The sequence below is a fragment of the Rattus rattus genome, chromosome 16 (genome assembly GCF_011064425.1).
Source record: "Rattus rattus isolate New Zealand chromosome 16, Rrattus_CSIRO_v1, whole genome shotgun sequence".
Taxonomy (NCBI): domain Eukaryota; kingdom Metazoa; phylum Chordata; class Mammalia; order Rodentia; family Muridae; genus Rattus; species Rattus rattus.
The window spans coordinates 40,196,517-40,221,552 of NC_046169.1; the positions used below are offsets into that span (position 1 = coordinate 40,196,517).

At 51.9% G+C, this 25,036-nt stretch overlaps 2 protein-coding genes across 2 annotated transcripts in view; one reads left to right on the forward strand and one right to left on the reverse strand.

Annotated features, from left to right (window-relative positions):
* Positions 1–345: 345 nt before the first annotated feature.
* Iscu (iron-sulfur cluster assembly enzyme) lies at positions 346–6,627 on the reverse strand. Its single transcript, XM_032886928.1, has 5 exons — positions 6,474–6,627; positions 5,098–5,211; positions 4,240–4,350; positions 1,633–1,711; positions 346–820 (listed from the first exon to the last, which is right to left on the reverse strand). Exons 1-5 carry the CDS (start codon positions 6,585–6,587, stop codon positions 735–737), a joined length of 504 nt encoding a protein of 167 aa, XP_032742819.1. The 5' UTR covers positions 6,588–6,627; the 3' UTR covers positions 346–734.
* Positions 6,628–7,722: 1,095 nt separating this feature from the next.
* Sart3 (spliceosome associated factor 3, U4/U6 recycling protein) overlaps positions 7,723–25,036 on the forward strand; it is a 28,126-nt gene continuing 10,812 nt past the window's right edge. The window contains exons 1-9 of the mRNA XM_032886695.1: positions 7,723–8,082; positions 15,491–15,617; positions 16,618–16,722; positions 17,834–18,018; positions 19,813–19,864; positions 20,751–20,875; positions 22,576–22,731; positions 23,822–23,960; positions 24,818–24,925. Of these exons, the coding sequence (XP_032742586.1) occupies positions 7,774–8,082; positions 15,491–15,617; positions 16,618–16,722; positions 17,834–18,018; positions 19,813–19,864; positions 20,751–20,875; positions 22,576–22,731; positions 23,822–23,960; positions 24,818–24,925 (1,306 nt within the window). The 5' untranslated portion in view covers positions 7,723–7,773. The remainder of the gene's footprint in view (positions 8,083–15,490; positions 15,618–16,617; positions 16,723–17,833; positions 18,019–19,812; positions 19,865–20,750; positions 20,876–22,575; positions 22,732–23,821; positions 23,961–24,817; positions 24,926–25,036) is intronic.

Below are 25,036 nucleotides of genomic sequence, written 5' to 3' on the forward strand. Positions count from 1 at the left end.
TCAGTTCACTGTCCACCACACAAAGCCTGGGAGGCCTTGGGAGGTTAGAGTACAACGGTGTAATCTCCCAATGCTTTTCCTGATTGGTCCACAGGCTTAGGCACCTTGGCCAGCTTCTGGGGTTACTTTCTGACTTTCACGGACCAATGGATTACTGCAGGAACGCTTGCTCAGAGTCCTTGTGAACTGACCATGCTTCCCAGCGTGAAGAACACCAGCCATCCCTTCCAGCCTTTCAAAAGAAGCCAAGTGGGGGTTGCTGTCACCCACTGCAGTCTGGCCTTGGGAACCCCGAGGCGCTTGGCTGCACCAGGGGTGGGTCAGGGAGTCGAGAATCAGGTTCAGTAGAGAAAACCATCGTCTTACATTTTTTATTATAATATACATGCAGATCTGCTAAACACACAGTGATAGATCCTATCAGAGCCAGCACAAGGCGCTCTGCTGGCTGTCTCCCCGCAGCTTGGGTACAACTCCCTGTCACTCTCCAGAGCTTAAGACTTTGGTGCTGATTTCAGTCCCAGGTCACAAACTCAATCAAGACATCAACTGCACTAAGGACACACGTGAGCTGAAAGGAACACAGGATTAGGCGTAATCAACGGCACATTTTGCTTGTATCAGAGCCATAGTGCAAACAGTGAGTAGTGTGCGTTTTGCGTAGCTTCTCTGATGTGCAGGGCGGCAGGAGGCCTGCTGTGAGCGGCTGTGAGCGGCTGGAGCGTCCCCAGGGCTCACTGCTTCTCCGGCTCGTCCTTCTTGGCCTCTTGTTTCAGTTTGTAATCAGCCAGGGCAGCCTTGATGGCGTCTTCTGCCAGCACTGGAAGGCACGGAAAGGTAGACAGCTTTAATCTCTAGACACTGGAGGGGTGGTCTCCACATTTTATAGGTATACACACATCATGGCATATTTGTGTGTTGTTATAAATATGTATCTATTTAGAATATATATGCATGCGCCTGTACATGTATGTGATGGGTGAATGTGCCTGGCACGTGTGGTGGTCACAGGACAACTTTGGGGGGTGGGTTTAGAAGTTCTAACTCAGGCTGGTGGCCATCTCCCTGCTGGGAGGTGGTTACGGAAGAGCAGCTTTGTAAGCTGGAGGGAACTAGAACCAGAAAGACCCAAGAGTGTGCGCCCGCTACACCGACTGGGACGGTCCTGCCTTCCTGCCTGGGACAGAGGGGGCGCTGTGGAGAGTCCCTGTCACAGAGATCAGGTCCCAGGGAGTATGGGCTGGCCGTCAAAGGTGATGGCTGAGCTCAGTCGTAAACCAAGAATGGCTGCTGGCAGTCTGTCTGTCTGTTCACCTCCCCCCCCACCCACCCTGGAAGGTCAGTACTGAGGGTGAGGTTACAGGGTGGGGTGTGGGTGAGAAGCTGGAAGGTGGCAGAAAGCCTAGTATGCTAGGGTGATGTTGCGTTCCTGTTTTCTTGGGGAGGCTTAAGAGGACAGGAAGGTGTCAGATCTGACTGCAGGCTCTGAGGTGCAAGGCTTCTTGTGGGACAGTGTAGTGAGTGTACCATGGCCCCAGGCATTGCAGACAGACTGGGGAGGCACAGAGTGTGGGGTGGTGGGCACAGCGCACTCTGAGCAGACCCGAGCTGCCTGTTATGCGGGGCACTCACTGGAGCAGTGCAGTTTCACAGGCGGGAGGCAGAGTTCCTTGGCGATGTCTGTGTTTTTGATGGTCAGGGCTTCCTCCACCTGAAGTGTTAGGGAGGAAAGTGCAGTTTCAGTGAACTTGACCTCGCTGAGGGTGGGCAGAACACACCTCAGGACGGGCTGTCTGGGAAAACTCCTGCTAAGTAACTCAACACAGTTGGGCAGGACTGCCACTGTATACCAAGGGATCTGTAGTGGGGGGACACACCTGCGCTGCCTGGCTGGGTAAGCAAGAACAAGACCTGCTGCCCCCTGAAGGCAGGCATTGCCTAGGCTGCTGTGCAATGTCTGCCTGAGGAGGCCTGGGTCTGAGAGCTGTGAGGGATGAGAGGCAGAGAGGCCTGGGTCTGAGGGCTCTGAGGGATGAGAGGCAGAGAGGCCTGGGTCTGAGGGCTGTGAGGGATGAGAGGCAGAGAGGCCTGGGTCTGAGGGCTCTGAGGGATGAGAGGCAGAGAGGCCTGGGTCTGAGAGGTGAGGGATGAGAGGCAGAGAGGCCTGGGTCTGAGGCTGTGGGGGGATGAGAGGCAGAGAGGCCTGGGTCTGAGAGCTGTGGGGGATGAGAGGCAGAGAGGCCTGGGTCTGAGAGCTGTGAGTGATGAGAGCCAGAGAGGCCTGGGTTTGAGGGCTCTGAGGGATGAGAGGCAGAGGGCCTGGGTCTGAGAGCTGTGAGGGGATGAGAGGCAGAGAGGCCTGGGTTTGAGGGGCTCTGAGGGATGAGAGGCAGAGAGGCCTGGGTCTGAGAGCTGTGAGGGATGAGAGGCAGAGAGGCCTGGGTCTGAGAGCTGTGAGGGATGAGAGGCAGAGAGGCCTGGGTCTGAGAGCTGTGAGGGATGAGAGGCAGAGAGGCCTGGGTCTGAGAGCTGTGAGGGATGAGAGGCAGAGAGGCCTGCTTATGCATTAAGAAAAGCCAGTCTCCTTCAGACGGGAACCTCGAGGTTAGAGAAGGTCTTCCTACTGTCTGACCATACAGTTCAGAGCCCTGAGAGGCCAGGTCCCGGGAGCAGGTGCCCAATCTCACTTCCCCTTTCTCCAAAGCTGCTTCTTAACCAACTTCCTTTGAGCCATTTTCTCCCAGAACAAGCAGGTCCGGGTCTCCCTGGCCTCCAGGAGTTCAATAACCAGACGCCCGAATCTGGAGGAGCAGGTGGCTGTTAGAGAGCTGGCTGGCATTGCGAGCACAGCAATCCATGACTGAGCTTCCTGAACTGGGCCCCAGGAGGGGGCAAAGGGTGAGCACACCACTTTAAGACAGGGTCCCATACAGTCTGGGCCGATCTTTAAATTGCTCCTTCCTGAGCTCCCAGGGACTAAGCCACTACCCAAAGATTATACATAGACTGACCCTGGGCTCCAACCTCAATAGGTAGCAATGAACAGTCTAGTAAGAGCACCAGTGGAAGGGGAAGCCCTTGGTCCTGCTAAGACTGAACCCCCAGTGAACGTGATTGTTGGGGGGAGGGTGGTAATGGGGGAAGGATGGGGAGGGGAACACCCATATAGAAGGGAAGGGAGAAGGGTTAGGGTGATGTTGGCCTGGAAACCGGGAAGGGGAATAACAATTGAAATGTAAATAAGAAATACTCAAATTAATAAAGATTAAAAAAAAAAAATTGCCCCTTCCTTCTATGAGCTGGGATTACAGGCTGGTGTGCCGTGTGCCACCACCTTGTGCTGGTGTGGGTAGTTTCACAGCTACTGGGTCTTTTTTTTTTCTCTAAATGCTCCTTAGCTTCTTTTTAAAAAACATTTATTTGGGGCTGGAGAGATGGCTCAGCGGTTAAGAGCACCCGACTGTTCTTCAAGAGGTCATGAGTTCAATTCCCAGCAACCACATGGTGGCTCACAACCATCTGTAAAGGGATCCGATGCCCTCTTCTGGTGTATCTGAAGACAGCTACAGTGTACTCAATATATAATAAATAAATAAATCTTTAAAAAAAAAAAAAAAAAAAAAAAAAAAAACATTTATTTATTTTATGTATATGAGTACACTGTCGCTGTCTTCACACACCAGGAGAGGGCATCAGATCTCATTACAGATGGTTGTGAGCCACCATGTGGTTGCTGGGAATTGAACTCAGAACCTCTGGAAGAGCAGTCAGTGCTCTTAACCCCTGAGCCATCTCTCCAGCCCCAGATTTTGAATTCTAACTCCTCCCTCCGACAAAGTTGTGTTTGCAATCTGTGCATGTCTTTCTGGACTTCTCCTTGAAGCAGGAGATGGGATGAAACAAACAGTAAATGCTCAGGAGCTCTTAGGGGACCTTGGTGACCTTAGGGACATCAGGGAAAGCCCAAAACCATCTTTCAGTTCTGCTGCTGGGAGGCCTGGTGGCGATTCTCATCTACTGAACTGGCAACCAGTGACAACAGTGACTAACACATTGCCTCAAGCAACAAGATGGTCTTAAACTTCCAGAGTAAGGAATGTAATCAGTGCTCGGGTAGGAAGAGAAATTAAACCTTAGAAAAATGGGCTCCTCCTCTCTCTCTCTCTCTCTCTCTCTCTCTCTCCTCCTCTCCCTCCTCCTCCCTCCCTCCTCCCTCCCTCCCTCTCTGAGCAGCCTTACCGTTTTCCCCTTTACCCACTCCGTGGCTAAGGAGCTGGAGGCAATGGCGGAGCCGCAGCCAAATGTTTTAAATCTGGCGTCCACAATCTTCCCCTTTTCATCCACCTGGATCTAGAAAAGAGACGGGAGCTGAGAGGCCACAGCTTGACACCTGGAATCCGGGAGCCGGGAACTTCTGGAGGTCCACCGTGAGTGTTCCACATGAGCCCTGGTTTGCTATGACTCCACATGCCATGACATTCATCACTGTGTTTTGCTTCAAAGGACTTGGCGACAGAAAGTGAAACTTGGGGTTCACACAGGCTCAGCTGGGAGAGGGGCAAGGAACAGTGCCCCTCACCCCGCTTGGTTGTTTTCGGCCCTTGCCTGCTGTATGTGAGTGCCTGTTTTGCAGGGGTCTGTTTATAGATGTCCCCCCTATCAGCACCTCAGGCACTGACAGAGTCTGTAACCAAGGTCTCCATCAATCCCTTTCTCTTGGGCACCAACTGTAATTAACAGCTCTTTTCTGCCTGCCATTAAGGAGGCTGAGGCTGAGCTAAAACTCCAGCTGACTGAGGCCCAGCCCACCACCTTCCACCCCACTTCCTTTTCCTGGAGAGGTTTGGTTAACACATTCCTTTTCTCACTGGGGGCCTTCATTTGGTCAGAACAGTCACAAAGTCTTTCACTCGGTGAAAGCAAGATCTACCGATGCCTTGGTGTGGTGCTGTTGTGGAGAATGAGGCCACCTGTTTCGGAACAGAGACCCATCCTTGTCAGCCGCCCATCCCTCCTCACAGGAATGGCAGACAAGATGAAATGCTCTGTGAGCAAACTTCTTGTTGGGGTGCAGGATCCTTTTCATCCAGCCAGTACCTGCAGTTTCATGACGTCACCACATGCCGGAGCCCCCACCAGTCCGGTTCCAACATTTTTAGATGTCTTGTCAAGGGACCCCACGTTCCTAGGGTTTTCATAATGATCCACAACCTGAAATGGCAGATCAACAGATATCACTGAGGCTTTCCTCTCTCCCTCGGATCAGCAATTTGTATGGGACAGAGATGGGAGCTCAATGTGAGACCTAAACTCTATCTCCTCCCCAACGACCTTTGTACTGGAGATACTGTCCATGGTATTGGTGAAAACTCAGCCACACCTTCGTTTCAAGGGGCTGTCAACCAAAGCCATCAGTTGACTCAGACATTCTACCAGGTCTGGGCTCAAGCACCATTTCTGTTTTTACCAAACACAATACACAAAGAGAATTATACACTTAAAAATCCCAAGAATAAAAATGGCTCCAAATGTAAGATTTCCCAAGAAGTTTCAAGGTGACTGTTAGAGATGAGCCGGAGGTTGGGGAATGAATGAGTCATTGGTGGCTGTAAACAAACACGCCGCCACCCCGATGCAGGAGCGCCCTCTGGTGCCTTAACGCTGCCAGCTCGCACAAGGTCCTGTAGCTAATGTCAACAAAACAACCTTCCCCTTGGAGTGAAGGCCTTGGGCAATGGTACCCAAGCCAGAGCAGAACAAACAGCCATTAAAGTCAGGGACACACCAAGATTTAAAAACCGAGTGCCCTCCACCCTACCCCCCCAGCCCCAGTCACCAGGAGGCACCCTCATCTGCACCTTGACTCTAAGCCCTGGGGCTCCATCACGCATCATCTAATCGGGACTTTTGGTGTCTTGTACAGCTTGTGGTAGTTTTGTTTTTTTTCGAGTGAGTCTCAGGTCAAGGGGACTTTAACGTCCCTAGAAGGCGGGGGCCGTAAACTACCCTTCCATACTTTCTGCTCACCACAAATAAATAACCGAGAATCGAAGTTTTTATGTTGCCTAGGTGCTTGGCTTAGCTCGAGGCCATCAGCTCCTATAGTAAACGTCATAAGTGGTTTCCATTTGTTGGACCGAGCGCTCTACACACAGGGACTGCAGAAGACCCATGTGAGATCTAAGAGAAAGGTTGGGCAAGGGTCAGTGACTTGCTCAAGGCCAATTAGCCAGGGCAATGGCCTAGCTGGTGAGCATGCCGGTGCTGCAAAGTGTGCTCATGCATGTATGTGTGCTGCCCCTTGACCCCCGGCACGACATACCAGGACCCTCCCTTCTGGGCTGTCAGAGTTGGGACACTTGGAGTAGCGGCCGCGGCGGGGCTGAGGTGGCCGCGGGGTCCTCCGTGGTTGTTATCTGTGCAACAGCTGCAGGTCCCCTCGATGGTTCGCGTACCCCCTCGCCCGCCCATACCTTCTTGTGGTAGAGCCTGGCAGGAGCCGACAACTCCCGGGCGGGCAGGCGCGGGCTCCGGAGCAGCAGCGCGGACGCCGCCCGCCTCAGACGGCCCGCTCCAGCCGCCGCCATCTTGCCGGCTTGCACCTGCGTCGACCTCTGCGACGCCGAAGGGAGGGCGCGCTTGTATGACGTCACCGCTGCTTGGCGCTTGCGCTCTCCGTTCCAAGCGCGTGCATGCGTTTCGGCCGGTCTCTTTGGTCACGCCTCCGGAAGGGGCGTGGACGCGGAGCAGAGCGGGAAGGTCTGAAGCTGCGGTCACGTTTGTCTGGTGCTGCGATGGGCGTGGGGCGGCTCAGAAGTGAGAAGCCGGGCCTGACTTGCCCGAGGATGCTCAGACTCAGGCTTATTTGGGATTCGAGCTTGTATGAGTCTCTGTCCAGGTTCAGGCTTTTTTTTTTCTAATTCAAAGGCAGCCGTTTCATCTACGGAGCAAATAACATGTCAAGTGTACACTAGGTGTCACTAAAAAAAAAAAAAAAATCCTGGGTGTCCCGAGGAAAGCAATTCCTGTCTCGTTAACCTTGCTGATGAAGGAGGAAGGCAGTGCAGAGGAAAACAGCAGTGTTCTTTTTTTTTTTTCTACCTCAACAACGAGGAGTATAAAAGAAACAAACACCATACCTCTTCGACATGTACATGTTTGTTTTACAATGCACTGCATTCCGAGACGATACTTACTGTAATGTGTTAGCATTGGTTATATAGTCACAAAATCGATGCGTCTAACACCTGTTAGATACTAGGTGCTAGAAAGGGGAGGGAGCTTTATACTGAGAGATAGGCTTTTCTCGTGAATGGTGCATTGTATCGCGGAGGAACTGGAATTTTGTCCGCACCTGAGGGCCGGTTGCTGGGAAACAACAACGCACTGGAGCGGGCTGAGCCTTGCAGAAATCCTTTAGTCCAAAAAAATGACTTTGACCTTCCTAAGATGGCGTCTTAGGTTAACTATGGACATCACGCACACACAACTGCCGGTATGGCTGCCACTTCCGGTCCCAAGACCCAAAAGCTGTCCAAGGTCGTAGCCCGACGCAGGTTATGCTAGTGAGCCTTTCTTCCTGACAGTGGCGTCCATAGACGCCTAAGGATAATATCAGTGGTGGAGTCTTCACGGCTTCCTCCGCCCTGAGGCCCTTCGTGCCACTTCCGCTGGCGCCGAGCGGAGTTTTGGTCAGGCAGACGCCACGGACAGCCTAATGTTCGCCGGGCTTCGGCGGGCGAGGGAGGACCCGAGAATCGCGGGCTGCGCAAGATGGCGACGGCGACTGCATCCTCCGCGTCCGAGCCGGAGGTTGAGCCCCAGGCCGGGCCTGAGGCTGAGGGAGAGGAGGATGAGGCGAAGCCAGCGGGTGTGGGCAGGAAGGTGCTGTCCAGCGCGGAGACAGCCAAAGCCAAGGGCCCTGAGCGGGAGGTGCAGCAGGAAGGTGTGAGCGAGAGCGATGGGGATGAGGAGGACGCCGCCATGGCTTCCTCCGCCGAGAGCTCCGCCGGGGAGGACGAGTGGGAGTACGACGAGGAGGAGGAGAAGAACCAGCTGGAGATCGAGCGGCTGGAGGAGCAGGTGGGCCGGGGTGGGCGGCGGGTTCTCTTCCCTCGGGTCCCCAGGCCCGGCCCGCCCCCTCGGTCCTCCGTGGTTATGGAGACGGCTGAGGTCTCCAGGGCGCTGTCAGCCACCGTGGGTCCCCGGTTCCCGAGCTCAGTGGGTGCCCAGAACTTTCGTAAAGTATTCCATTGGATCCTCTTCATGGTTGGGGAAGTAGTGTTAATCCGGTTTCACTGGGAAACTGAGGCTCCTGCCCAAGGTGACACTCAGATGAAAGTGTTTATCTTTTCAGGCTGAACCCAATCAGGGCTCTTATCCTTTTTGTATTTTTAAACTTGTGTTTGTATGCATGCCCGGACGCGGTTGTCTCATAACCATGTGGGTTCCGGGGATTGAATTCTGGTCATCAGGTGTGGCGGCAAACGACTTTACCTGCTGATCCATCTCTCCAGCCCGGGACTGCCACTCTTAACCAGATAAGGTTTAGCCGTCTGACAGTCGGAGGAGAACTTATTTTCCTTTAGGGATAGTAATAATGGTCAAATGTGGTGTAGAACGGAAAAATGACCGCGACTGTAATAGAAGCGCAGAGGTTGAGGCGTTTGATCTGAAGCCCGTTTTTTTTTTTTTTGTTTTTGTTTTTTTGTTTTTGTTTTGGTGGGGGCGGGGTTTGAGGCAGGATTTCAGTATGTAGCTTTGGCTGACTTGGAAGTCGTTATGTAGACCGGGTTGGCCTGGAGCTCACAGAGGTCTGCCTCCCTCTGTCGTCCCTGCTAGGCAGGAGCCACTAACTCCCTCTTATCTTATGTGTATGAGTGTTTTGCCTGCATGAGTGTGTGAGCTGAGACCAGAAGAGAGCATCAGGTCTCCAGGACCTGTAATTACCAGACTGTTGTCAGCCGCTCTGGGGTTGCTGGGACTCAAACCTGGATTTTCTGGAAGAGGAACCAGTGGTCTTCATCGCTGAGCCAGAATTTTCTGCGATTCTGTAATAGCTCTTCTCATGTGTCCTCGAGTTTTGTTGTTGTTTGTTTTTTGTTTTCTTAACAGCTTCTGATGTAAATTAGGAGCAACAGCTCCTGTAAAATGGGATTATCATAATTATGATAACCCATGACACCTGCCTAGTGAAGTTGCCGTAGTAATTATGACCCCGGTGCCCGGTCCCTAGCAGTAAAATGGTCCCTGATCTGTCATTGGCGATAGCTCCTTTACAATCCAGTGTGCTAGCAGGGGTAGGTGATAAAGTCAAGTTAGAGTAATTTGAGCAAAGATGCATGAATAGTCACTGTTTATAAATGTGGGCAGGGGAACCAGGGATGCAAGGTTTGTTCCCGTAGCCAGTCACAGCAGGACTCGGTGTCTATCTTAGGTCTGAAGGGGTGAAGGGAGCCTTATGTTACTTGGAAAGCCTTAAATTCATGGAGGTAGCACCTGAGACCTGATACTGTCTCCCCCCACTCCTCATGCTTCTGCTAGTGCCTCCTGTTGGGCAGACCCAGCTGTAAACCACTGTGCCAGAGGACCAAAATCTAGTGCACCCCAGTTGTTCATGGGACAAGGAGAAGATATGGAGGAGTGGGACCCCAAAAAGATGAAGCCTGTTCTCGTGAGGAAACGAGGCTCAGCAAATGGTAGGATCTGACTCGTCTGAACTCACACGAGTGGGCCTTGATCTCTTATGGTCATCTGTGGTCCAGATACCTCCCTGGAGGTGCAGTCCCTCAGTGATTTGTGGTGAGTAACACAGGCCAGTCGGCTAACCTCTAACCAATAAATGCATTGGCCTGCGTTTATAGCACTGATTCTTTTCCAGTTACAGAATGTTGCTCTAGCTTGCCCCACTTGTCCCTATGTCTAATTATTAGAGGCCTTTTGGAGCAGGTGGTTATCATTCCTACTTTTTAGCACTAAGTGTTCTGAATCCTTTTGTTTTGAGAGGCGCTGTTGTCTTTTAGAATGTAGGCTTCTGTTTGGTGCTCACACAGGTGCGCCTGTGCCATGTCAGAGGACAGTTTATAGGAGTCAGTCCTCTCCGTCATCGCTGTCCCAGGAGTCAGTCCTCTCCGTCCTCATCGCGGTCCCAGGATCCAAGTTACAGTGTAGGGCTTGTTTGCAGTTGCTGAGCCATCTCTTCAGCTCCAAGAGGACTTTGTAGCTCAGGCTAACCTGGCGCTCACTCTCTAGCCTAGGCTGGCTCAATCTTCTGCCTTAACCTCAGCCTCTCACATGCAGAGTTAGGAGCCTTTAGCTACCATGCCCAGGGGTTCACTGCATTGACTCAGCAGAAACTGGGGGATAGACTGGCTCTCCCTGCCCTTAGAGAGGAAATGTGTTCAGGCTGTGCAGTGGTGCACACTTCTCGCACTGGCAGTATACGTCATGTGCACTTTCACATTGGCCCATCTGTAAGTGTGGCCCATTTGGGTGCATAATGCATGTTAAGTGAAGGCTTTTGCACTATTGGCCAGCCGTACCCTCTCTGCTGTGCCTTTCTTGTGTGTGTGTGGCATCCTTTGTGCTCTGTCTTGACCAGGTAGCTTTGCCTGAGTCTCCTCTTTAAGCCTTTTACGTCATTAATGATGGCCTGAGCCTAGGATAGAACAGAGTGTACACTCGCTCATCACTTGAACTGTTTGGAAGGGTCTCTGTGTGTACGTGTGCATACGTAGGCCAGAGTCCATCCTTTCCTGAACACCCCACCCCCACCCCCATCTCCTTCCCCAGCTCTGGGATTGCTAGCGAGCCACATGCCTGGCTTTCTAAGGTGCACGCTGGAGAGCGAGCTCAGGTTCCTGTGCTTGGTCCACACGTGCTTACCACTGAGCTGCCTGGGCTGTCTGATGTGTGGGTCAGAGGCTTCAGCACACCTTCATATTCCATCCTGGCATCGTCCTGTTCAGAAAGTCAGAAGCTGACACCAAAGGCCACCCTTCGCTTTGGCTTTTGCTTCAAGTCCTACATGTCCTGTCTTAATTCTGTTCACTGTTGCTGTGGTGAACCTGACTGAAGCAACTTAGGGGAAAGTTGCTCACAGCTTGAGGGTCTGGTTCATCACTACACGGAAGTCAAGGCAGCAGAAGCATGGAGCAGCTGCCAGTCACACACAGTCAAGTGCAGAGAGAATGAGAGCATGCGTGCCTGTGAATGTGTACTCAACTCAGTTCAGAACTGCCCTGCCTAGGGAATGTGCCACCCCACCTAGGGTGATCAAGACAGTCCTTTGCAGACACACCACAGGCCAGTCTGGTCTAGAAAAACCACACTGAGACTCTTCCCATGTGATTCTAGGCTGTGTCAGTTGACAGTGGGAATTGACCATATGCTGTGTTCATGGGAAGGACACATAGCCATCCCTGGCGCTAACCATCAAGAACCCCCTGTGATGGTCACAGAGCACATTTAGGTCCTGGGCTCTCAGCCCCGAGGTGTTGTGACTGTGTTCTCCTTTCGGGGGGAACCTGAAGTATGTCCCTGCTGACCCCACTCCATTGACTAACGCTCGATCTTAAGCACTGACCCATGAGAGGTGTGCCCTTCCCAGCTCCCCAGCACAGTGCACGTGCAGAGCCTGCAGGATCAGCTCACTGGGTGCAGGGCCTACAGGACCAGCTCACTGGGTGCAGGGCCTGCAGGACCAGCTCACTGGGTGCAGGGCCTGCAGGACCAGCTCACTGGGTGCAGGGCATGCAGGACCAGCTCACTGGCCCAAGCCTGGCCAGTGCATTTCAGCCGATGCTGAGATGGGTTGTGGGATGGGCTTCAGGCTGCCTTAGCTTCCGATGCTGGGCTCACAAGTGTGTATGTAGTTGTCTTTGCTACTCTGTGGGTTCCTTTTTCTTCTACCCACCAACCCCTTACTAGTAGGTAGAGAAGAAAACAGGATAGAGGGGACAGGAGGGCTTCTGCTGACTAGAGGCATCGAGTTCCTTGGGGCAAGCCTGATCTTTGCCATCAGGATATCAGATCTCCTCTCTGCACAGTGACTGCTTGACAGACTGCAGTCAGCTGCATCCTAACACCAACCAGCCTCCTGCTATTGGGCCCCAGCGTTTATCTGTCCTCTGAAAAGTCCCCAGAACTGCAAACACCAGGCAGTCACAGGAACCGTTTACAGCTGACAAAATCATGCCCCTCCTGGGGCACGAGACCACTCATAGTCAGCTGCTGTGGACAGTCTAAAGCAGCCCTGTATCCCATGCCTGGGATTAAAACAAAAACATTTTTATAATATTTCTGTGTTTTTAAAGAAACCCAGTGCTCACTGCACATGTGGTCGGAAGCTGGAAGAAGCGTGGATCCCCGGATCTGGAGTTAGGGATGATTGCCGCATGAGTGTCGAGAAGAGCCCAGATCCCGGGAAGGAGAGCTAGGGCTTTTAACCATGGGCCGTCTCTCCAGCTCATTTCTAAGTCCTTTTTTATGTTCTGTTTATCTTTCTGTGTGTTTTGGTAGCAAGCAGTTGGAGAGCTACTCCAAGTCTGGTATAAGAGTTGGGCTCTGAGTCCTGTTTTTACCACCTCAGGGTTGCAGTCATGGGCCGTTGGCTGGTTTCAGCAGATGGACGGACGGAACAAGCGCTGCTGTCTGTGTGCTTGGGCTCTTCCTGCTCAGTCCTCCGCCAGCTCAGCGATCTGCTTTCTCAGCACTGCTTTTATTTCCGACATAAAAAATAAAACAAGTTTTCCCTTTTCCCCCTCTTTTTCATGCAAGCTCTCTCTAAAATGGCCCTACTGTCCCAGAACTCACAGAGATCCTCCTACCTCTGCTGCCTGAATTCTAGGACTAGAGGCGAGGGCCACCACAGTTCTGGAGTCCGGGAACATAAGCACCCCTGGTACAAAGCTTGTTGCTGCAGGTCTTCAAGACCTCAGGAACTGTGAGGATACCTGCCCTGAGAGCATGCTGTCACTCAGGAGACAGGCTCTGTGACACTGCAGTTAGGGTTGTGCTGTGCCAGCCTATTGAAGTGCTATTTTCAGACTTTGTGGTCTAGAATTTGCCATCTGGAACATTTCCAGATGTGCAGGTCTTAGTATAAGCTCTGTTCATATGTGTGGAGATCTGTAGAAGGATTCATTTTGCAGACGTGGATCCCAGTGCCCATGCAGTAGCCCCTTCTCTCTCTCCCAGCCCAGCACACCAGTCAGCTTCCTCTCTGTGAGTTTAACTACTCCAGAAACTTCCTGTAATAGTAGACTTGTGTGCGTTGCTAGCCTGGCTTCTTATTTCTAATGAGTTGTAGGTTAGCCATGGCTTACAAACTGTCTCAGCACGTGGGCATTGTCATCTTTCCCTCCCCTTACGGCAGTCATTTCTTTTCTTTAGCTGTGTGAGCCTCAGACTCAACTATGTTTGACCAGAGAACACTTGTGGACATCTCTGTGTGGTTTTAGAAGGTTCTGGGTGCATGTCCATGGGGGATCACCAGGGAAGCTCACAGGCTACTCTGTCTTTCTGTTCTTTTGCCAAATACAAATTTTAAGTCCTGGTTGGACGCTTTTGTCAGATCCCTTCTGCAGTAAGGTCACTGTCTCCCCTTTATCTGCTGAGAGGAAAATTACACTAATTGTCTTCTGACTCAGAACCACCTTTCCATTTCAAGACTCTCCCTCCCTTGAGTGTGTAGCAGAATGTGAGTGGCCACCGTGGCTTAGCCCTACGCTGTAACCATGCCGGCTGTGTGCAGTTTGGGCGCTAGGAAGGCGGCTTAGCCCTACGCTGTAACCATGCCGGCTGTGTGCAGTTTGGGCGCTAGGAAGGCGGCTTTATGAGCTCGCATGTGCTGGCTGTCCTGGTGTGGAGGCTCAGGGGTTTGCCTTTGCACGATTGCAGTGGTGGGACTGGTGTCTGTCAGCCTCTGTGGATCTAAGGACACTGGATTCTGTGGGCTTGTCCTCACTGGCTAAGGGTGCTGACCCTCACGCAGTCTGCCTGTTTGCTGAAAGGGTTTTGCCAGTTTTTTCTTCTCTTTTTCAACACAGGTTCCCTGTGTCGCCACGGCTGACCTGGAATCCACTGTGTAGATCAGACAAGTGGGTCTCTGGTGACAGTAAGATCTGCATTCCAGAGTAGGAGGAGAGTGACCAGGGGTCTGCCTGCCTCTGAGTGCTGGGATTAAAGACATGCACTATCACACCATCCAGTTTCCCCCCTTGAAACGGAATTTCTCAGAGTAGCCAAGGCTATGACTTCAGTCTTCTCACCTCTGACGGGCAGTGCTGGGACTGCAGCACGCCTGACTCACCGTGTTGCTCTGTGTGTTGGCATCTTCCACTGAGGGCCTTAGCATTGACTCAGTGGTGTGGAAGCCTTTTCCCTTCCCACTCGTAAAAGGCTGACTTGGGGCCAGAGGGTCTTAAATCGTCTGTTCTTCCTTATATGATTTAGAAATGGCTCCCAGGAGACAGGGCCCTCCCCTCGCTCACCTGTTTTCTGTTCCTTCCGTTCTGTGGGCTTCACAGTCCCTCCCCAGTATCACACCATCCTGTCGGAAGACTTTCGTTGGTTCTCTCGGGGTGGGTCTGCTGCTAATCCTCTTCTTATATTCTATTTGCACTGAGTGCAAGAGTTAAGAGGTATTTTCAGTTTTTACCTTGAAAGGTTCCAAATGTAAAAGTGAGCCCGTACATCTGAGCTTGGGCAGATTCCAGTTGGGGTTGGGGAGTCCCTCCATGGTGTGACACGCCATGGTGTAGAGAGCTGGCTGCCAGGCCGGGAGCCAGTGCTGCAACAAGTTCAGCTCCAGTGACAAGTGGGTCTCTGGTGACAGTAAGATCTGCATTCCAGATAGGAGGAGGGTGACCAGGGCTACCCAGAATGCACCACCCTTCTCAAAAACCAGTCACGTGAGACTGGAGAGAGAGCACTTGGCAGAGGACCCAGGCTTGGCCCTCAGCACACAGGTCAGGAACTCCCTGTAACCTCAGTGACTGTGGCTCTGCCTTCTAGACTCAGAACAACCAATGTCAGGTACTAAGATGTGCATAGTTAAAGAAAATACAAAAAACAAGAAACAGCCAAAAAGCTGTGGTCATGGCATTGTCTGTCTAGAGGCAGCCCAGGAACCTTGCCACACAGGAGTTGTTTGGTAGGTTTGGGATGTGTGCCAGGGTTGGTGGCTACAGCCCTGGGTCCCACACCATCTTGCTGTCCTTACTTCTGTTCAGTACAGTCAAGGAACTCGGGACACACCTGCCATTTAAACCCCATGAGCTCTGTGGACGGAGACTCGGGCCCCCATATAGTTGGGGAGCCGAGGCTGAGGAAGTCACAGGTCACTTGGCTCGGGATAAGGATGGCACTCTTTGTTTTGCTAGAGAGCCTGGGGGGCCTCTGGTGTTTTCTGTGTGGTGGGGCCGGTGCTGTCTGTGATATGCGCTGAGCCCTGAGAGGCTGGCTCTTAGGCCTGTGACTTTCCTCTCAGCTGTCCATCAATGGCTATGATTACAACTGCCACGTGGGGCTCATCAGGCTGTTGCGGCTGGAAGGCGAGCTCAACAAAGTGAGGATGGCCCGACAGAAGATGAGCGAGATCTTCCCCTTGACTGAAGGTAACACATGCTTTGGGGGTGGTGTGGGGTGGGGTGGAGTGGGGGGAGGGGAGCAGTCGGCCTGCAGAGTGAGCGAAGGAGAGCTGCCTGCTTCTTTTCTTTTTTTTTTCGGAGCTGGGGACCGAACCCAGGGCCTTGCAGTTGCTAGGCAAGCGCTCTACCACTGAGCTAAATCCCCAACCCCGAGCTGCCTGCTTCTTGTTTCCCCATTGTCTCATACTATTCTGCACAACAGTGTGTAGTTTGTAGTCTGTGTGATCTGTAGTCTGATCATACAGATTCACGTGTGGAATACTGGTTTCTTACCCCAATAACTAAGAGAAACATCCTCTTTAACATAATTTAACTTCACTGTGCTAGGAATCAAACCCAGGTCCTCTGGAAGAGCAGCAAGCTCCTTACCTCTGAGTCATCGCCCCAGCCTGGAAATGTAATAGTTTCACATGCAAATGTGTGTTTGGGGCAGTAGTTGTGCATCTTGGTTATGTCCACACATTTGCTCCTGAGAAACACATTGGCAGTGAGCACCTCTGTCACAGGTTGGGCCTGTGCGTATTTACAGCTGACCGTTCAGCCTGGCAACCCTGTGTTGTTCAGACACAGCTCTCCCCCAGAACTCACATGAAGCTTGGGAGAGAGCACATTGAATGGTTCTATCAAGGCTTCTCACTAACAGACCATAAACAGCACGGAGACTGTGGAGACTCCGTCTCTCAGCAGTTGGCCGAGGGCAGCTGTAGTCTTGCTGGTACACAGCAGAGTAGGCTCCACACCTGTGGATAGGTGTGTCACGTGCTAGTGGGCCCTGCGTATCTTACAAGATTGATATGCAGGTTGGATGGGAACATGTCAAGTGCTTTGCAGAGTAGTGAGTGTCTGACATGACGGCTGTGGCGGCCTCTGTGTCAGCAGTGCAGTCTGTGCCCTACTTTAAGATCCCGTGGGAGCAGGTGAAGGCATGTGCTGAGCCGTGCTGAGCTGAGCTGTCCATCATTTCTAGAGCTCTGGCTGGAGTGGCTCCACGATGAGATCAGCATGGCTGTGGACGGCCTGGACCGCGAGCGTGTGTACGAGCTCTTTGAGAGAGCCGTGAAGGACTACATCTGTGAGTGCCTGGGCCCTGGGTGCTGTGGTGCATGACCTCTCCTGCCCTGTGCTGTGTTGGGGGTATATATATATATACACGCATGCGCCTTCCCAGGCTACAGTTCATGAGCATCCTACTTTTGCCTCCTGAATGCTGGGACAGACACGAGTCTGTCCCTCTGTCCTTGCTGATGATTTATGCAAGACCTCATCATCCAGCTCAGGCTGCTGTGCTTCAGCCCCATCCCAGCACATGCACAGGTGTGTCCCTGTCACCAGCCTGGGCTACAGCAGTCAGGAAGGAGATGAGGAGTTCAAGGGTAGCCTAGAGTATCTATCTAGTGAGATGAAGGCTCTCCGGGGACACATGAGATCCCGTCTCAAAGAAAAAACCCAACCTCTGAGAGCAGCATTTGCATCATAGCTCTAAGATGGCCAAAAATAGAATAATTGTGTCAAAAGGGGCTGTGGCCACGTGCCTTCACGTTTGTGGTGATCCTCCTGCCTCTGCTTCTCTTGTACTGGGTACAGGTGTCACCACCACACCCATCGTGGTAGGCTCATTAGTTGTCACAGGTGTACCAGTCAGTGGGGCTGAAGGGAAGACCTCGCCTCAGAATCTCAAAACAAGTGGATTCCTGATCACAGGCTCGGGGCTCTCGGTTTATCTGTTCCTTTTCACCAGAAGACTGGCAAGACTAAGGTCTAGCAAGAAACACTCTAGAAACTGAGATATTTTGGACAAGTGACTCAGATTTATAATTGTAGTCATTGACATATGCAAGTGGGTTCCTTCAAGCCCCCCACCTGTGTTCTGTCTGTCTGTCTGTCTGTCACTTTGTTGGAGATAAACCTACCCACAGGCCCTTGCATGCATGGCTCCTTGTTCTACCCCTCAGTTGCGACTGTGCACTCAGTTACATACTTGTCCCCTGGCGTGCAGTCTGTGTGGTCAGTGTGCTGTGCTTAGGAACACGCAGACAGCTCCTGAGAGTCAGCGCTGCGGGAGGCTGGAGTGCTTGTTGGCGGAGCTCTGTTCTGCACATATTGGGTGGGCATGTGTTTTGTCCTCATGAGGGTGACATGGGGCATATTAATGAGCTGGACTTACAAGTTGCTTCCTTTTTTAGGTCCGAACATTTGGCTAGAATATGGCCAGTACTCAGTTGGTGGCATTGGTCAGAAAGGTGGCCTGGAGAAAGTTCGCTCTGTGTTTGAACGAGCCCTGTCATCTGTTGGCCTACACATGACAAAAGGTCTGGCCATCTGGGAGGCCTACCGGGAGTTTGAAAGTGCCATTGTGGAAGCTGCTCGGGTGAGTGCCTGCCCAGTGTCTGTGATCCCACACTTGTAGGAAGCGCTATTTTGAAACAAGCACCCAAGAGTCTAACCAGCTTTTGCTGGTCTGTTAAGGGATGGGCAGTAAACAGCAAAGTCAGTAGTCTCTGGCAGAGTGAGTGACTTATCTTGCTTGGAAGTAGATGACTGTTTTCTTGCTTTATATAACTCTGTGTGTGTGTGTGTGTGTACACATATGTGTGTGTGTGTGTGTGTGTGTGTGTGTGTGTGTGCATGAACATGGGGTTTTGTGTCTTGGTGTATGTGTATATTAATGTATGCATATCTTGGTGTCATGATCAGTGTGACTGAGGGGAGGCTTCTCAAGGGTGGATAGACAGCTGTGCCCTCTCTGGGGCCCCCTCACAGGTGGTCATCACAGGTCAAGTATCTCAAATCTAGAACTCAGAAATCCAAAATGCTCCATGCTCTAAACCTTTTGAGCACTGACTGACAGTGGGACTGGGAGACTGGCCCTGTGGCCTCCTGTGACATTGTATAAACCAGCCTTCAGGCTGGTGGATGAGGTGTCTGTGCCTGCTCTGGGTGCCAGGGCTGGTTGTGTTTGTGCTCAGAGTCTGACATCTGGACACAGGCCTAGGCTGGCCTCAGACAATAGCACCTACTGCCTCTGCCTCCCTGCTGGGCTCGCGTGCCTACTATGCCTGCCTCTCCAAACACTTGATTTGTCTGCTGTGACTCTACCATAGCCTTCTCAGTGCAGTTACTGAGCCTGCAACTTTGCCCTACGTTTAGGTCTTGCCTCTGTACTGTAAGCAATCAGGTCCCCGACCAAGGCTGTGACCCCAAGTCCTCTCCTTTGTGATACTTAGGCTCTGCACCTGTAGTTGGTTTGTTTCCTTCCTTCCTTCCTTCCTTCCTCCCTTCCTCCCTTCCTCCCTTCCTCCCTTCCTCCCTTCCTCCCTTTCTCCCTTTCTCCCTTTCTCCCTTTCTCCCTTTCTCCCTTTCTCCCTTCATCTTCCTTTTAAAGATTTATTTATGAGTGTTCTGTCTTCCTGAACAACTGTCTGGAAGTCTGGAAGAAGCATCAGATCCTATTAGAGTTGTGAGCCACCATGTGGTTGCTGGGAATCGAACTAAAGTCTTCTGGAAGAGCAACCAGTATTCTTTTTTTTTTTTTTTTTTTCTTTCTTTTTTTTTTTTTTTCGGAGCTGGGGACCGAACCCAGGGCCTTGCCTTTGCTAGGCAAGCACTCTACCCCTGAGCTAAATCCCCAACCCCAACAACCAGTATTCTTAAGCTCTGAGCCATCTCCAGCCTAAATTTCTTTCCTTTTAAAAAAACTGGGTTTCGCTTGTTTGTTTTATTACGTGTGCGTGCGTGTGCGTGTGTGTGTTAGTGTTATGTGTATGTGTGTATGTGCGCGTGTGTGTGTATGTTAGTGTTATATGTGGACAACAGCTGCATGTAGAGGTCAGAGACAACGTGTGCGAGTTGGTTTTCTCCTTCTACCTTGTGGACCTAGGGACAACCTAGGGACAAGCAAGCCCTCTTTACCCGCACAGTCATCTCACTGACCCCTGGGTCCCTTGTATTCCTTTCTGTCTTCCTACCATAAGCCCTAGAGGCAACAGTATGGAGGACACCGCCTGTGTAAAGCGTCATAGACTCTCTTTTCTGTTGGAGCTGATGATTTGCTGAGAGTTTTTCTGAAGTAGGACCAGTGCTTTCCCTTACTACTGGTTTGCCTCTTTAGCCCATAGCTGCCTTCCTTTCCCCTTCTGACCGGGAACAAACCTTTGATTCACAGCTGGAGAGAGTGCACAGCCTCTTCCGGCGGCAGCTGGCGATCCCACTGTACGGTAAGGAGCAGCCTTGTCTGCCGCCCGCCCTCTGCTTTGCTGTACCTCCTTCGCGGCCTTCCCAGCATCCTGCGGGGCAGGCAGGGTTGGTGTTCAGGTGGAAAAGGCTGCTTTGTGTTAATCTGAGTTATTAGACCCATGGCAGGGTGAGAGGCCATGTTTCCTGGAGCCCAGCTGACATTTCTTTTTACTTTAAGATATAGTTGGAAAGGGGGACATGGTCACAGTGCCTCATTCCCTGGGACACTTGACCAAGAGTCCCATGCTGTTCTGTCTATGCATGCCACGGGCGTCCTGCCAATTGTGCAGTGACTTGGTTCAGAAGTTGGTTGTAGCCATTCATGTCTCAGTTTTAGGGGCTTTGTGGGCGAGCCCATTTGGCGAGGCTTTAGCAGTGGGTGGGCCGTGCTGGGAGGGCCTTTCCTGTGTGGGTTTGGTGCCGCCCTTGTCTATCTCAGGCCTGCACTAGAATTGCTGGGCGTATTCCAGAAGAGGCAGAGCTGACCTGTCGTAGATTCCATCTGACCTGGTAGCTTGAGGCGGCCAGGCTGCTCTGCTGAGACTTCCGCTTCTTTCCTCACCTAACCTGGGGCCTGCAGTGGAGCACACCACTGTGCGGAGGTGGGGGACCCAGGAGGGCAGGGGGGAAGAGTAGACTGCTGTGCAGCTCCTGATCAGTGCTGGGAGCCTTGTTCATGTGGGGAAGGTTGTCTGGCTGCTGTTCTGAGACGTCCCGAGGGTACCTGCGGGCTCCACAGGACTGGGAACTGAACAGAGAGCTGTGGTAACCACAGATGTGGGAGGAGTGGGTGGCACTTGAGTCTTCTGGCTTTTTGTTGATAAAATTCAATGGCACAACCCACAGCCTGAATCCTTCTTTCTGTAGAGATGGAGGCCACCTTTGCAGAGTATGAAGAATGGTCAGAAGAGCCCATACCTGAGTCCGTACTTCAGAGCTATCAGAAGGCGCTGGGGCAGCTGGAGAAGTACAAGCCTTACGAGGAAGCACTGGTGAGTGCCCTGTGCCCTGGGACGTCCCAAAGCTCTCCCACCTTGTGAACAGTCTCTCCGAGGTTTGTCTTAACTGCATACATGCACTGCATGTAACAACATGAACATGCGTGTTCCCAGCACCCAGGTTAGGAGAGAAAGCATTGCAGTGCCCTAGGAATCTCCTTTGTGCTCCTCTCCCTGGAGGTAGTCACTTGATGACTTCACGGTAGTCCCACCCTTTTTGATAGCTGTGTTCCTGTAAAGGACCCTTAACAAAGTGCTTGACCCTGCTTGAAGAACTTAACGTGGTCATTTGGGCTGCGTGCATGTCCGCCCCTCCCACCCCCTTGTGTGTGTGTGTGTGTGTGTGTGTGTGTGTGTGTGTGTAGCTTATATGTCACCAATGTTTAGCCTGTGTGTTGCCCTGTGGGGTTGTATGTGTAGCAGTGTGTGCACAGGGGCAGTGTCGTCTGTACAGACAGAGGAGTTTCTCCAGCCCTAGCATGTGTTAGAACAGGGAACTTGCTGGTCACAGGGCCATGTTGCAGAAGGTCCTGGGTCCCTGCACCCCTGACAGCGTGACCAGTGACCAGTCCTGTGTTGACACGAGTGAGCTTAGCTTGTGCTCCAAGTCAGGTTGGAGTTTGTCTTTTCTTGATCACTAATGATAGAGCGTTTCCTCATGTGCATTGGCCATTGGGGCTTTCTGTTCTGTGAAGCCTGAAAGTTTTAGAAGTTGTAAAACCTTTTTTCCCCTTTTATTTTTCTGGGTACTTTTTGGGAGTCCTGGCTTCTGATGGTGTCTTTTTGCTTTTCAACTACTGTCTTTGTTGGTGATGGTTCATCGTCCTGAAACCTCAGCCTGGATCCTGTCTGTGTCAGACCTACACTCAACTTTTCAGTTACGTTAAATGTTTAATCGCTGCTGCATAGGTCTGTGGGCAGTGTGAAGGAGTTCCCATCTCACCTCGGAGGCCGTGGTGACCCCGGAAATGCGCCCACTGTTCATAGAGGCTTTCAGCAGACAGTGGGTTTCGGTGACTTTGTAAGCTAGAGTTGTTTTCTGTTGTGGTTGCTGATGTACAGAATGCAGTTGGTATTTCACATCATGGGTATGTTTTCATCCACAAGCTGCTTGTGTAGGAGTGTTGCCTCCTTACATCCTGCCCTCTGTCGCTGTTACTGGGACAGCTCTTGTCCCTCAGTGTCACAGCGTCTTGATGACCAGCTTGTCATCACTGTGGAAACATGGCTCTGGCGTAGCTGCCGCTGTGTGCTCCTCTCTTTCATCTTTAAACGGCGTGTGTGCATGTCTGTATCCAAAGCTGTTTGTTCCACTCTGGCTGTCAGCAGAGGGGCTGAAGAGGGGTAATGGGCTGTGTAGCTTGTCAGCCCGGCCCACCCGCCTCAGCCTGCACCTGTATTCTAACACTGAGGCCTGAGGGACGACGGGGAGCAGCGGGTGTTGGCAGGCTCTGCTCAGTCATCTCTGTGTGCTTGGGGTGTGGTAGAGCAGAGTTTGGATGCTGGTGGCTGAAGCTCCCAGTGCTTGCAGGTCACAGATCTATCCTGTCGTTGGCAGTTCTGAACAAGAAGACCTGGTGGCTCTCATCTTGGGTTAGCTGCCCTTGTCAAGGCTCACCTGTTTGAAGATGTTTTGTGCTATCTGAAACTGTCAAGCACTTAAATTTAACAAGTGTGATTTTCCTGTGTTCCAGTTGCAAGCAGAGGCTCCACGGCTGGCGGAGTACCAAGCTTACATCGACTTTGAGATGAAAGTTGGGGATCCTGCTCGCATTCAGTTGATCTTTGAGCGTGCCCTGGTGGAGAACTGCCTGGTGCCAGACTTATGGATCCGCTACAGTCAGTACCTAGTAAGATAACTGCTCCAGTTCTGTTTCCTTCAAGGGCGAGCCTAATACAGCGGTGGCACCTTTCCCTTTCCGCTCCCCCCTCCCTCCACTGTCCTGCAGTCCTGTTTGTCATTTGCATAGGAATTTGTTGCATTTGAGGCTACTTTAAACTGATTGGGAACTCTAGAAAGAATTTGTCTGTGGTCTTCTTCCTGAGGACTCTAATGGATCAGTGCTCTATGCTGCGTTTCCAGTATGGAAACATTGTAAATGTGAGAGAGATGGGTTAAGTGAGGCCTTCTGCACACCACCATCGCTGGCCTTAGCAGTGCTCAGCCCATGTGGCTGGGCTCCCTGTTGGCTTTACTCCATCCTGACCCAGACCTGACCCAGTGTGCACATGGAGGTCTTTCTGCAGGAAAGGGCCCCAGTGAAGTCCGTCCGTCAGGGATGTGTCTCTGGACCGTGTCCAGTGCCTGCTCCCCTGCCCTGCCTGTCTTGCTCCCCTGGCAACCTCTTCCCTGAGGGAGCAAGGCCATAGCTTCTTTTATTTATGGTTTTGCCTTCATTTCTTTTGTCTTAATATGTCGCCCAAGCTGGCTTCAAATGTGTGACTCTCCTGCTTCAGCTTCCCGAGTGCTGAGGTGACAGGTCACACCTGTGCACACCACCGTGATGAGAGACATTTCCCGTTTGCTGTGCGGGGCATGTCTCACTGATGCTTACGAATCACTTTTCTCATGGCCAAAACCTGAAAAGAAGCAACTTAAAGGAAGAGGCTGAGGGGGGCGGGGGCGGTGTGATGACGGGGCGCTGTGATCTTGCGGCTCTGGCGGAACTATCTGCTTATGGCTTGGTCTTAGTCAGGGACCAGAGACAGGGCACAGGGTTGGGGTAGGACTGACTGTAACTCTGAAGGCTCTCACCTCTCTCCCAGGCCCACCTGCTCAGTGGGGGCCTGCCTCCCAGAGTTTCAGAACTTCCCAAAACAGCGCCAGTAGCTGGTCCTGAGCGATGGAACCCATGAGCCTGTGCAGGGAGTTTCCGTTCAAGTTCTAATACTGAGGACATCTTACGTTCTGTCCTCTCACTCTGGAATTCTTTGTCATAGGATCGACAGCTGAAAGTAAAGGATTTGGTTTTATCTGTACACAGCCGAGCTGTGAGGAACTGCCCATGGACAGTTGCCCTGTGGAGTCGGTACCTCCTGGCCATGGAGCGACACGGACTGGACCATCAAATGATTTCCGGTGTGAACATTTGTGTGGGAGAATTTCTAAGTTTTTTTTTCTTTTTTTCTTTTTTTTTTTTGGTTCTTTTTTTCGGAGCTGGGGACCGAACCCAGGGCCTTGCGCTTCCTAGGCAAGTGCTCTACCACTGAGCTAAATCCCCAACCCCTAAGTTATTTTTTCAGAGTGTTCTTCCTGTGTAGCTCACTGTAGAGCCCATGCTTGCTGGAATGACAGGCATGAGCCACCGTGTCTGCAGCTCTAGGCCTTTTCTCTCAGTTGGGGAGCAGAGCTGTGGCAGTCTTGAGCTGGCACACCAGGCCTGCCTTGCAGCAGTAGAGGCTCTTGTGGTTCGTGAGTTTTTTTTTTTTTTTTTTTTGGAGCTGGGGACCGAACCCAGGACTTTGCACTTGCTAGGCAAGCGCTCTACCACTGAGCTAAATCCCCAACCCGCACTCGTGAGTTTTGTAGAAGTCACCATCTGTCTTCCTTGCCCAGCTGGGCTACTCACTCGCTCACCCACTCACCCACCTGCTCACTCGCTCACTTGCTTACTGGGGAAGAGTCCTTTGTAGACCACAGCTCCCTTTAAACACTTCGGTCAGCTCTTTTCCTTCCTTGGTGTGTGGTGCTGAGCTTGGGAACCTGTAGCCCTCTGTGTTTATAAGTGCATAATTTATAAGTGCACAAGTCACTTGTTTATAGAGTTCTGACGGCTTTCTTTTTTTTTTTTTTTTTTGGTTCTTTTTTTCGGAGCTGGGGACCGAACAGGGCCTTGCGCTTCCTAGGCAAGCGCTCTACCACTGAGCTAAATCCCCAACCCCGCTTTCTTTGCTTTTGAACTGTCAGTAGTGAATGTCATATCTTTCACATTGCAGCGACCTTCGAGAATGCTCTGAGTGCCGGATTCATCCAGGCCACTGATTATGTGGAGATCTGGCAGGTGTACCTAGACTACCTGAGGAGAAGGGTTGACTTCAGACAAGGTACGGTCCCCAGTTCCCCAGCAGTGGGGCTGCAAGCTTGCACCACCTCACGGCTCTTTCCTTGGGCACGGGGATCAGGTCCCTGTGCTGGCGTGCAAGCACTTTAGGACG